Here is a 13,986-nt window from a genome sequence, read left to right on the forward strand (position 1 = left end):
TTATTTTTGTTGACTGACAACAGATGCCTAAGATACAAGCTAGAAAGGCTGGAGGGAGTAGAACTGTATTAGATCTTATTATTGTTCAAAAATTACTCTCCACTCCTCCATGATTTGACACCAGGCTTGGCCATATGACTTGGTCTGGCCAATGAAATGTGAGTAGTAACTTTTTTTTTTAATTGAAGTATAGTCAGTTTTTACAATGCATCAATTATTTCTGGTGTACATGAGTAGAAAGAAAGTTTTACATTTCTCTTTTTCCTCAGCCATGAGGCTAGCAATGGCTCGAACAGAGGCCGCTGTCAATCTGGGTCCTAGAACGACCATGATATGGAGTACAGTTGCAGCAGATCCACGATGTACATATAACGTAAGAAAGAAATAACCTTTGCTGTTGTAAGTCACTGTAAGTAGGGGTAATTTGCTACTGCAGCATAATTTAGCCCAAGATAACTAATACAGAGATTACTGCCAAAGTGGCTCTTCGAAACATATACTCTCCCTAGGTAGAGAAACTGTGAACTTATTTAGAGACTTGCTGCTAGAAACCTGGTAGATATGGGTATCAATGCTAAAAATTTGATTAGTGCCAAGGAAGTCAGACAGGATTAATAATGAGTGGTCTAAGCACATAGTCTTTCAGTGAAGTTTCTCATAAGAGAAAATAAAAAATCTCAAATTTTCTAATCTGGTATAGAACATAATCACTAAATAAGTGGGTAAATAATAATGCCCACTAGCCTAGCTTTCTGCATATTAGTTTTCAGGGCACAAAATGCTTTAAATTCTGATAATTCTATAAGGATTCCATCACAGAGCATACTTCTTTTCAGCAAAAGCTTCTCTGAGGTCTACCTTGATGGCCAGGGATTCAGGGCCCAAACATACTAGTTTTTATTCTGCCAATTTCATCAGCCAAGAGCCCAAGCCTCTAATCCAACACATTCAAGTGCTGCTGGTCCAAGAAAAAGTTTCCACAGATTAGAATAGAGACGTGTACTTCAACCATGGCCTGTTGTAAGGGATTAGGACAGACAAAGATGGCAACCCTTGGAAGAGCCTCATGGATACGAAATTTGTAAAAAGCAGGACTCCATATGTATCAACCAACAGGTCTCATCCCTTACTTGGGGCTAAGTGTAACCACTTAAGCCAAGTGCACAGAAGCTTTTTTCTAGTTTTGCATACAACTATCACATCTGGGAAGCACTTCGTCTCAAAACTACAGACCTGTGGGGAAGAGTATAAGGTTGAGATCCGGCGGGAACAGAGTCAGAGCAACTTTATTCTTGGTTCAGCTAACAGTCTAAATACAGTGGCAAAATATACAAGACGGACAAACTCAAGCCTGATATGCAGTGCAATACTGAAGAGAGCCAAACCCGGTGGGCATGGGCCTAAGAGTGGCAATGCTCAGTAACAAGAGGGTGATAGTACTGACAGAACTGACATTATGGGACATTTTGCTAGACTGTTGACTCTGCATTTCTGGGGTTACAGATTAGGCAGTTACAGTCACAAAGCTCCAGAAGTGATTTTCATTATGTACTTCTCATTAGAAATCATTGTCTTAGAACAGTGGTGCAAATTGATGGCTTGTGGGCCAATTTTAGCCAACATACATTTGGCCTGTTCATTGAAAATGTTGAGTTAATTGACTACATTTTAAAAATTACATACAAATCTGGATTTCCAGAATGAAAAATCTGGAAGCTCAGGAAAGAATGGAACTGCATTACAAGCTGTCAATAACTGGACAACGCAAAGTGGTAGCTGCTGCCTTTAGAGGGGGCAACAGGCATTCCAGTCCACATAAATCCCATCCAGTGTTGCTTGACAGACACCAGTCGGCATCTGAATATAAGCTCTCTTTTAATCATTCAAAGTCCATAGAAGACACAGAAAGGAAGAGAATCCAAGTATACAGGCTCGGGTTGGGATTCAAGCCAAATTCTAAAGAAAAAGTGAGCAGAATGGAGTGCAGACTGAGAGGATTAGCCAAAATGCAACAGAGAAAAGGACAGTATAATTCTGGATTTCAGGACAGGGGCTACCCACCTTCTCTCATTGTTTTATGTAACTTTCTTGTTAAAGTAACTTCACAGAGAGTGGAGGACAGGCTCTCCAGATACCTGATTACCTCAGAGGATTAAGGTTGGTTTGGGGAGCTTTCACAAACTATGTATTCTCCCAGTAATCCCAGTTACAATCTCCCCTTTCTATGCTTCCAACTTCAATAACCAAACACTCATTCCCTCACTTTCTTTCTTCCTCTCTCTTTTTTTCTCTCTCTCTCTCTTCCTCTCACTCTCCATCTACCTAAATACAGTCTATAAAAGTAATCAAGGATTTCAACACAGACCCCTACAATTCTTATTTTGGGCAAAAGTTATCAATTACATTTTAAAGACATACTCCAAAAGTATTAACTCAATTGATCATAACAACTTCCTTGTTCATATCTAATGTAGAGATATCATATGAGTCAATCTATTACTTAAACAATTCTCTAGGAAGATGACTTTCATAGGTAAACCATGCATTATAGTTTGAAATGATAATTTATTTAAAATAATGAAATAGGCCAGTTCTTAAAAAAAGGTACTATTTCTAGGCCAAAACAAAAACAACTAACAAACAAAAACTGCCAAGTAAAACAGAATGAAGAGACATCACACACTTGTGAAGAACCACCAGGCAGCACAGTGGAACACAGCCCCACTAAAATTAACAGTTGGCCCTGAAAAAAGGGACCTACAACTTAAAGAGAAGACCAGCATTTACTGTCAGGTTGTTAGACAGGACTAGGGAAATAAGAACCAAAGAAAAAAGTAGGGATCAAGGCTATGGCTGGAATCTTCTAAGTGGGAGGTGATTTAAGGGGCTTTAAACACAGGAGCTGGAAAAAATCTACCACAGGGAAAGTATAGAAAATATAATCTCAAAGAGGTCATTGTAATTACTCATACAAAAGAAAAATGAGCAAGATAAACCCTGAAAATTGTAAATTTAGAAAAATGCTACAGGTTCAACTGTACCAATATACCTTTCATAGAAATATAAAGTTTACTCTAATTTTACAACTAGAAAACAAACAAAAGTCATATTCTTGCCAGGAATGATGGCTCCTTCTAAAACTCTTATTTTCTAAGATACAGACCAGGAGCCCATGTCTTATTCAAATATAATCACTAGTGTCATCCAAGTCTTCACTGGGCATTAACCCCTACTATACTTCTGTAAGATACAGATAAAATTCTGGTTCAAAATTCAGACTTCCTGATACTTCTGCTAATTTATAGTGACATTCAGAGTATTTCAAAATAAATGCCATTTCAGACTGATTATTAATTGATGCTCAAGGCAATTAAAGTGCATTTAAACTCCCAGGGATATGATTAATGTAAGAACAGAACTGAAAATGTCATATTATTTTATCAGTAGGAATCTATTCCAGACCAGAGTCCCAGACCTGAGATTCCTGGTTTCAACCAAACTCTAAGTCTCCAATCTTAGCTCCCAAATGCAAGTAATGCAGACTTCTGCCAGAGATAGAAGGCAGGTAAGTATTCTGCAGCGATAGCAGCCCACGGACCTGCAATTAGTCTTGCTGCCACAAGTATAGCATCTAATATGGTGTGTATCCTCTGAGGTCCCACGGCTTGACACTCCATCCATCCACACCCTCGCTGGTTCATTTATTTCCTCGTCTGAGATCAGCCTAGTATTTCCATGGCTCCATGAGATATTGCTAGACTTGATTAAGACTGGTATGGGAATTGGGTTAAGCTGAGCCTGCTGGTGAAGTTATCAGTGCCAGAATGGCAGAGGGAAGGCGAAGTTTTGAGGACTAAGCAAAAGGAATTGATGAGGTATGGACAAGGATATGGTGACTCAAGGACTGGAATGGGTCAGTCTAGAAAAGAATAGCTCGGGGAAATGGATTTAACATTTGGGGATTAAAAAGTCTGCATAGAGTCTCTTATGATTAGGGACTAATCACAACTAAGGATAAAGCTGAGAATTTGGAGAATTGTGTTCAACCAGATATCCATACTTGAGACATGCAGACAGATGGTTGACAATATACTTAAAAGCTGCTAATATACATCCCTCCAAATTAACTGATAGATGTAATACAATTATTATAGTTAATATCTACCAAGCACTTTTTCTCTGCCAAACTAAGCACCTCATTAAATGTTGACAGCAGTCTTATGAGGTAGATATTATCATCCTGTTTTTACAAGTAAGGAAATTAAGGCTTATAGAGATAAAATAACTCACCCAAGGTCACATAATTAGAAGTGGTGGAACCAAGTTTTAAACCCAGTCTGAATCCAGAGCTTGTGCTCTAAACACTAAGTTTAGTTGCACCTCAAAGAAAATAACTGCAAAAAGCAGGAGGAAAGTTATTTTAAATAGGGGTTTCTAAACTTGTAGCAGTGGACTCTTTTCTTCAAATGAAATGCTTCTCAGAAGCCAATTTATAAAATAGACAAAAGCTAAGCAACACTTCCATCTGCCAGTATCCGAGGTTTCAACAGAACTTATCAGAGCGTATGCTAAACATGACTATTTTTTCAATTTCTTTTTGGTTGTAAGGGTAATACCATTATATTTTAATAAATTCTAATAGAAATAACTTATATTTAAAATGAACAGAATGCAAGATCAGTAGAGATCAGGACTCTAATAATATCCATATTTACCTTAATTGCTGACATATTGCTAACTGAATGATTTTAACATATTTAAAATCAATAATTTGCCTAAAATGATCCAAAGGGGAATGGGTGGGAACCAGGATTTGAAACATACACTGTTCAAATTTTACCCACATAAAATTTTTTGTGGAAAAATTACTACCTGTGTTAACTTTTGGATGTTAAGAAAAGAGAAAGGAGAGACAGGAATATAATTCTAAAGGTGTTCCAATGCCCAACTTTCACACTGGGGTTTTTCACAAGTAATTTGCTTATCCTAAACCTTGACATTTTGGAAAATGTTAAGTGAAGAGCAAATAATGAAAATGTTACATTTAACTGTACTTTGCTGTCAACAGAGTAATATATTATAACATAGCAGCAAAAGAGTTGTTAAAACTGTCAATTAAGCCAGGGGGGCAAAAATTTTCCCCACTTATTTCAGTTCAGTCAGCTTCACATTTCCTCATGAATGCTTCAGCAACAGCAGTGAAAGCAGCTTATCCTGCAGTCAAAACACTTCTCTGTTTAGCCTTTAGCAATCTGCACCATAATTTAAAAAAAAATTTTATCCATTCCATTCACATGCTTTGCAATTATTTTGTACAAATATCTAAGCTTCCCTGTTACATACTGGCAATGTGGTGTGGATTTATTTTTTTAAAAATCTGTTAAGTATTTTTAAATTAATTTAGGGCTAATGTCTATCTCAGAAAAATCACAAACTAAAAACAGTCTAATTTTCTGTGAAACACTGAAAGAAAGGAAGGAAATGGTAGGATGTAGCTTCAATTATCGCTGCCTATAAATGGTAACTTTATTCTAAGTAGTAAAAACAATCTCCTATTTGTTTCCACAATAAACACACCTGCGAGTTAATAGTGTTTTCTTCTTGTGAAGGGGGCAAACTTACCCAGTGATGGAAGTCAGGACTCAGGTTTCACCTTAAAGCCTCTGCACCCACTCAGAAAAACAGGGAATTAGTGAGATGGCTTGACATCTATTTCAGTGTACTATGTTGAAATGCTATGTGCTTAATCTAACATACTGTTTGAATTCTGATTGGGCCAATGCAAAGCTAAAATCTATGAATTCTAAGTTGAAAAAGATTTCCTCTAAATTGAAAAAAAAAAAATTCAACAAAGCCTTGTCCAGGATAGTTCTGCTGACTGGCTCAGGTAAGAGTCCCTGGGTTTTAGTGCTGCAAATTGGGACAAATGCTATAAATGTGGCTTTCTCATCTATAAAATGGGGATTACATCTCTCCTATTTTATTGCATTCTCTTGCATAGAACAGAGAGGTAATTTATGAAAAAGCTGAGTATAGGCAACTAATGTAAGTTACTTAGCTTACCATTCAGCTTTTCTTTTCGGAACTCTATTTCTAAGGTTAGAACTGGCTGAATTTCAAACAGTGTTATAGATTCAAATCTGAATACAAACATGTAAGCTTCATAAAATACATGTCCAAAGAGAAAGCCCTGAGTATTTGAAATTCTTGTGGACTGTGCAGGGGAAGCAAAAACACTGTGTGGTTCCAATCTATTCCAAACTTGTTTCTTCACTTCAGGTCAGGAAAGTAGAACAAAGGTATTTTAAGGAGTTAAGTGATTTTTTGGGTTTGTGAATCTCTAAAATTTACGCAAGGAAAGACTTAATTGTACGTGTATGCATATGTGTATGTGTGTCTATGAAAAAGACCCTTCAAAAATTGATTAAGATAATTTGGTTGGGCCCCATAAGTTACTTTGTGTGAGTTATACTGTTTTGTTCTGTAATAAGATAGACTTTTGAGACTCCGCTACATGGTTTATTTTTATGTGCTGAAAGTATGTCATTTTAAAATTTAACCAGTTAATATTTCAATCATGTCCTTAATTACTGTACTTTTTAATGTTTCATAGTTTTAAAGGCAATAAATGCTTATTATTAAAAATTTAAAAGTTTAGAATTATAATTTTAAAGTAATAAAATATTAAATTTTCATTAATCCTATCTCCTGTGCACTCTTTCTCCACAGGTGTCACTGTGCAGTATATATTTTTCTTATTCCTCTAGTCTTTGTAATGTATACACACAATCAAAAGGTTTTACCAAGATGTGAATTACCAAGACTAAACTTCCACTTGTCTTAATGGCTTAGTCAGTCTTCCTTGGTTGGCCTTACACTGAGGACAACAATGGTTCTTATATATCTGGGCACATTTTCCTGGAGCACATACAACTGCTATGCTGATCACTCCATCTGCTCTTCCATCCATCTGTCATGCTCAGACTCACCCTTTCTTTAACCTTGATCCCACTCACTGTATCTTAACCCTCTTCTCAACAATTAATGACTCTTCTTACCTATCTATGAATTTTATATTTGACTTTTTTCTAATTCTTGCACTGTATTTTTACTTGCATTTGAACTAACTGTATTATATAAACTAATAAATCAAGATGTTGCATATTAATGTTAGGGTAAGTATGTTGTTAGGGTTTAAATACTGAATTATGAAGTTTAGTTTATGCATCAGTATATAATATAATATGTTGCATATTAATGTTAGGGTAAGTATGTTGATAGGGTTTAAATACTGAATTATGAAGTTTAGTTTATGCATCAGTATATAATATGAGATATGAGTGAATTTTAGAAATGATGCATATATACTTCTATAACTTATTTTCAGTGTGATGGTCATCTTACTTAGTTCTCCCTTGCTACTTATTTTTCCCAACACCTTCTATTCATTCTTACGGTTCCTGAAAAATATTAAGAAAACTCTACCTTTCATCACTTGACTGCCTGGCCACAGTGACACATTTATCTGCAGAAATATGTGATTGTATGCATTAAAAGTTTAAGAATATACAGAGTCAACAAAATAGTAACAGTGATTTTGTGGGGTGGGGGGCACCAAGACCTCTAGGAACAAAAAAGCACATTTACAAATAGATAAGTATTTAAAACACTGCATAAATAAAATCTTGTGTCAAATATGATAATTTCCTAGATCATTTCAAACAAAACAATTTGAGGCATTTCTATAAAAAGAAAGGTAAATGAAAAAAAAGGTCTTACGGTGATGATTCCAAAACAATGCTATTAGCTTGTGTTGAAGATGGAGATCTATGACTCACAAATACTTCACTTGGGGAAGTGTGAACCACATGGTCTACCAAATGACCAACTGAAGATGGTCGTAACCGGGTTCCCTCTTGTGTAAATGCAGAATTTCGACTACATAAAGAGGAAGAAAAACAGTAAAAATGTGCTTTAACTCATATTTTCATGTTTCTTAATTATATGATTTCATTAGAAAGTGGGTGTGTGTTTTTAAGCCTAACCTCATCTTATTGAGCTGAATCTCTGACAAAGACAGTACGACGTAAACAGAAAGAACTTAGAATAGGAAGTCAAAGATCTGAGCTATAGTTACCAATCTGCCACAAGGATTTTATCTATTTCAGCCATCTATTTTCTCTACCAACCTTAATGTTTCTAGGTTTTAGTCACTAAAACTTTGTGTCTTTCAAGTTTTAAAGACTTCTTTAAATATTACATTCCATGCCAAAATTCAAACATTTGGTATATCAAACTTTTGCGTTAACAAGAACTGTCAGTGTGCTGTCATTCATTTGGTTACCATTATCTCAATTACATATATATAATACATATAATACATTTGTTAATATTATACAATTAAGATAACATCTTTGGCCAGTACGAGTTTTTTTATCTTATTATTACTATCTACATCAAAGCATATAGTTTTTGTGAGAAATGCTAGAATGAAGTACATACACAGGAAGTGCTGAGTAACACAGCTTCTTAGCAGAGCTATGGCTAAGCTTGTGGGAACTGACGTTGGAAATCCCTTTTCCTAGACCATGAAAAATGGTAGAGCAGAAGTTGGGGTAGGAGCTTAAGCAAGAGAATCACAATCACTTAGCATAGTCAAAGAATATATGCTCCCCTAGAAATTATGTCGGAAATATACATGGAAAAGGATTATGTCAACAACAACCATGTCCCCAGTTTAAGTCTACTAGTGGATCTTGATTTTTTGGCTAGCGACTCTTACTGGAAAAATCAAATCTGTAGTTAAGCAAGCATCTTTATTTCACTCTCTACTCTCATTCGCCAAGGCTATTCCATGCCACTTATACAATGATCAGCAGGCTAAGAGGAAATAATAATGCCTTGGAGCAACAAAAATCATGTCTGAACAAAAGATTTAAATTTCACATGTTACGATTTTCAATCAATGGAAACATATAGCCAAAAATTTAGAAATTAGCAAAATGTACACCTGATACTTACTGGTTAGGAGTTCCAGGTGGAGATCGTGATGGAAGGCTTTGTGTTTCTAACCTGTCATCAGATATTGAATTTCTGCTTACTACTTCCCAGTCCATTAATTTCCGTGCCAAGGGCTTACTTGGGGATCTGGAGAAATAATTTAAATAATATGTAAAAACTTTTATTTTTACACCACAAACAATGCATCAAATCTCAGAATTTGTCTTAATAGATCATATTCTAGATAAGCAAAAGTAAAGAGTTTACTAATATGAAATTAATGCATTTGGAGGCTGTTTGTCAAACACTTCCCTAAGAAAGTAAATCTGCTTTATATGAAGAAAGAAGTAAAGATAGGCTAGAAAAAGTAGGAAAAAAAATAAGGAAGAGGAGAAAAAGAGAAGAAACAAAGAAAGGAAGGTGAAAGAAATAAAAAACAATGGAGTAGTTAGCTATCAAATGTTTCCGAAAATACTATCAATATTATAGATATTGTCTATTTCTATTTCAGAGTTTCTGGAATTCTAGCTTACTTTGGGGTGTTTTAAACAATTCATAGCATATTGTCACCTGAATGTCCTTAAACCTAAATCCTGATCCTCTGCCTTAATGAGGACAGGGCAAAAATGATAATTATGTACATTACATTTTATTTATACATTTTCCCCTTTTATATGCAGTAGACCAGTGGATTTTTTCTTTTCTTCTTCAGGAGACACTTGGAAGGTTATTTTGTCTCATAGTGGGGAGAAGGATATGTTTTATCACCTATATATTGTCAGTTATTCTAGTGATAAAGATGAGAATTAAATGATGTTTTCAGAAAAGATATTGATCTTTGCAGAGATCAAAACCCCTCAGAATTCTAGGTAAATTAACAGCTGAAACATTCTATACGCAAATTCAGAAAGTGGCCAAAATTCATGGAAAATATGTGATATCTATTTAAATGGCTAGCTTTTTGACATGCAGAGTTCATATGAAGGTTAATATAATAAATTAAGCTACTTATATAAAAACACATAGTAAGTCATCTTCTAAATAACTTAGTTTAGTATTTCAGTAATAAATACACTGAAGCACATAGAAATAGACCAGACTAAAAAGCATGGAGACACTGATCAAGAGTCCTCAATAAAATTTACATACATAGTAGGAAGTATTAAAATGAGTGGGGACCATCGATCCTAGTTCTGACCTTCCCTTAGACAAATCACTAAGGTTTCTACATCTTAATGTATGTATCTACTAGTAAAACGTATGCTCCTAAGGTCCCTCCCTACCTTCTGAATTTTAAGATTTATGAGTATCCAAATTTTCAGTGCAATGTTTTAATCTATTAATTTTACTAAACCATAAGTAACTTAAATTACTTATGAGTCCAAACCACGAAAGTGCCCTATCATTTTATGTATTCATAGCCATAATCTTTTAGTTTGGCCTAATGACAATGCTTTCTTTCCTTTTATTTATTTATTAATTTTTTTGAGGTATAGTTGGCTGTCATCTCATTAATTTAAAAATATTGAACATTTTCTAAAAGAGACATATGTAATGTTATCAATTTTTAAAACAGTCATTGACTAAGATTTCATTTTGCATAAATGAATTCAAAGTAAATTAAGCATAAGCATTTCCCATAGTCATGAGTTTAAATTACAGGATTTTCTGATTTGAGGACAACCCAAGATACCATTTAGTCCAACTCCCTTATATTGCAGTGCAAATGTTCCTATCAGTCACAATTAAAGTAAAAATACATTATCTCATGTATTAGATTTTTTTAATGAAGTAAAGATTATTAAAAGAAATAGCACTTATGGCTCTTCTACTGATGGTAATTCTTAATGTTAATAAACTATTCTTCCTCACACACTGGATTACTAAATGTAAACTGTAAGTGAGTTCACAAACCACAGTCAGGAGATCAACTATTTCATTTTTTAAAAGAGGGAAAGAGTCATTTGAAGGAGGAAAAAAAAAATGCAGTTATACTCACCTAATATAAAGCATCAGAACACTTTACTCTTGTTAAATAAACTAACCATGGTTGGAAAAGCTTTGCATTTAAAACTAAATTTCGAAGTATTTTATTTTATTAACAGTTTAACCTCAGAGACCCACCCACTTAAGCTTGCTGTCTATGTTTCCTGTTGAGTGTGGAAATTTCAGAGAAAAAAATACCACACTTCATCAGTGTGTTTGCAATGTGGTAAATTTATTTTCTGATCATGGCACCTTATTTTTCTGTTGCATGGGAATACTCTTTTGCTTTCTTCTTAGGTATTACATGATAATTGAAAAAGTATGAAAGCAATTCAAAGAGTTTCTATTTATACTGCCAACTAACAGTCCAAAGAGTGGGCAAGAATTCTAGAATTCTGTAACACTCTAAGAGAATAATTTAATAATTACTAAAATCATTATAATATTTTGATGGATATGTATCAGATTATCACAATCCCAGAAAAGCTTAGTCTTTCAGAAATAGTAGGATCATAAAAACAGACTATTAAAACCTCATTCTACCTGATAACTTATTACTTCAAGGAAGATTTACACAATTCCAGCATAAAAAAAGAAACAGGACAGTTAATTGGGACTCATTATATTGGAAATTTTAGGTCTACTACTCATTGAATACTGCATATTTGTTTTATAAAATAACCTGTTAGACAATTTCACATTTTAATGATGCATATGTAAAATGAAAAACTAAAACACAAGTATAACTATCTTCATATTTCTCAAAATCTGATATGATCAAAAATATTAAAGCATTAACACATAGTCATTTGCATGTGATATTAACATTAATATATAAACTCTTATGATTTAGTATTCATATTAGGATATTACTACAGTAGAACTAGTTATAAAATCATGTTCAGTATTTTTATAAATATCAAGTAAGGAAAAAAGGTAAGCTTCTTGTTAGGGAAAGAATAAAAAAGTATAAGTATTTTGTTATGGTGCAGTTTTAACAGAAAAGAATCAGAAAAATATTTACTTTGATTTTATCAAGTCTGAAGGGAGTTACAGTACTAAGAACTAGAACAAATATATACATTTTAAGTTAAAACAAAGTTGATAGGAAGGAAATTATTTCTTTCTCAAGAGCAATTTCAAGGAAAATGTCTTCAAATTAAAATTTTACTATACATATTACCTTTGTACAGGTCCTTAGTACTTTCTAACTGGAAACAAGGGTAGCTAAGACTGCAAAAAGGAGGAATTTGAATAATTTCAGTAGCCATATCTGTTAGGATAGACATCTCTGTGTTCTTATTTTTTTCCTTCTTTCTGAAATAACCAGGCCACTAACATGACACCAAGATTGATATTTAATAGAGAAATAGACAATAAATCTAAAAGTAAAGATATAATAAATCAATTTGAAAACTTTCTTGAACAAATACTGAAATGAACTGATCATTCAAATTCAATCAAACTTACCATAGCAAAATGCTATAGCCCTGACCAGCTAAATCTTTCCTGTATCAAGGCATTTTTCACTGACAATTTTCCTGTTAGGTAGATTATTCATAGACAAATCAAGATGAGGGTAAGCCAGAATGAAGAAAATTTTTATTATTCAACACATAAAAATCATGTTTTAATGATTTGTTTCAAATGTCCTTACTCCAAAGAACTCATAGTATTATTTATTATTTATTTTTACAAGCATTCTGGGCATAGTACTGGCCCAGCCTCAGACAGTCTTAGCAATGACTCTGGCTCTGGAGGCAGATATGTGCCAGGATAAAGGGAAGAATCTTCAAGTTGAATCTACAGCTTAGGATAAAAGGATTTAACTGTTCAAGATTTACTGACATTATAAATGACTAGATTTTTCAACATCAAAGAAAATTCCTGATATGTCAAGTGAAAAAAAAAAAGCAACAGAAAGTATAAAACAATTTTAAAACAAATAAAATATATACATTATACATATAAGTATCTCTGTGAGTGTATACATGGTAAAATCCTGATTACTAAATAACAAAAAAATTTTAAATGACTGTGTTGGGGTCACGTTTTTTCTTTACATTATTTTGCGTTACTGGAACTTTAAGAAAAATAATAAGCTATCCCTTTTATGAGTAGAAAAAACAATAAAGCAATTTCTACTTTTAGAGGAAAGAAAAAAAAACAAATTTTACTCTAGAAACAAAGCAGGGAGGTCTTTTGGATAAAGACTAAGAGCAAAATTAAAGTAAAATCAAAAGCAAAATTCTCTTAATTCTCATTTATTAAAACTCTCAGACCTCCAAAGGCAGTAGACTCCAAGCACAAGAAGTCTTAAAGGACTTACCCTCTTTAAGCCATTTTCACTGAAAATACACCGCTTCTTTTAAAGAACATCTACCATATTCCAAACATTAGAGAGTTCTGGCTACTGCAGTGAGTGAAATACACAGAACTCCGGCCCTCCTAGAGCTTACATTCTAGTGAAGGAGAAGGGCAATAAACAGGATCATCTTTCACATCCCTGAGACACGAAAGGAGTCAAGCATTCAGCTCTCACGCAGAACAACAAAAACTACTGTATAAAGGTTAAAGCGTGGGTTAGAACCTGGAATGCCTGGGTTAGAATCCTGACTACATCCGTTACTATCTGTATAATCTCAGGTAAATTATTCAACCTTGTTCAGTTTTCTCATCTGTAATGGATTTATTAACTCATTGAGTTACGGGGATTTTGAGTTAATATACAAAAATTGTCTGACACAGTTAAGTACAAAATAAATGTCAGCCATAATTTGATTAACTGGCCATCCTCTTTCCACTTACCTACTATACAGAGATTCTATCACAGTTTCCAGGTCGATCTTCCACCCTCCCTCATATTTTTATTTGGGAACATTTCAAACATGAACATAAAGCAAAGAGAATAGTTTAAAAAACCCTGGGCACTCAGGACCCAGGTTCAACAACTGTTATCATGGTGAATCATGTTTTATCTCTACCACTTACTCTAGCCCT

General features: G+C 34.0%; 1 protein-coding gene across 5 annotated transcripts in view; it reads right to left on the bottom strand.

Moving 5' to 3' along the window:
* The window catches only part of PTPN4 (protein tyrosine phosphatase non-receptor type 4), a 145,196-nt gene that overhangs the window by 30,235 nt on the left and 100,975 nt on the right, over positions 1–13,986 (bottom strand). For all 5 annotated transcript variants that reach the window (XM_072960831.1, XM_072960830.1, XM_072960829.1 and 2 more), the window contains 2 exons: positions 9,022–9,147; positions 7,780–7,938 (listed from right to left, as the gene is read on the bottom strand). In XM_072960831.1, the coding sequence (XP_072816932.1) occupies positions 7,780–7,938; positions 9,022–9,147 (285 nt within the window). The remainder of the gene's footprint in view (positions 1–7,779; positions 7,939–9,021; positions 9,148–13,986) is intronic.

This window comes from Vicugna pacos, chromosome 5 (genome assembly GCF_048564905.1).
Source record: "Vicugna pacos chromosome 5, VicPac4, whole genome shotgun sequence".
Taxonomy (NCBI): Eukaryota; Metazoa; Chordata; class Mammalia; order Artiodactyla; family Camelidae; genus Vicugna; species Vicugna pacos.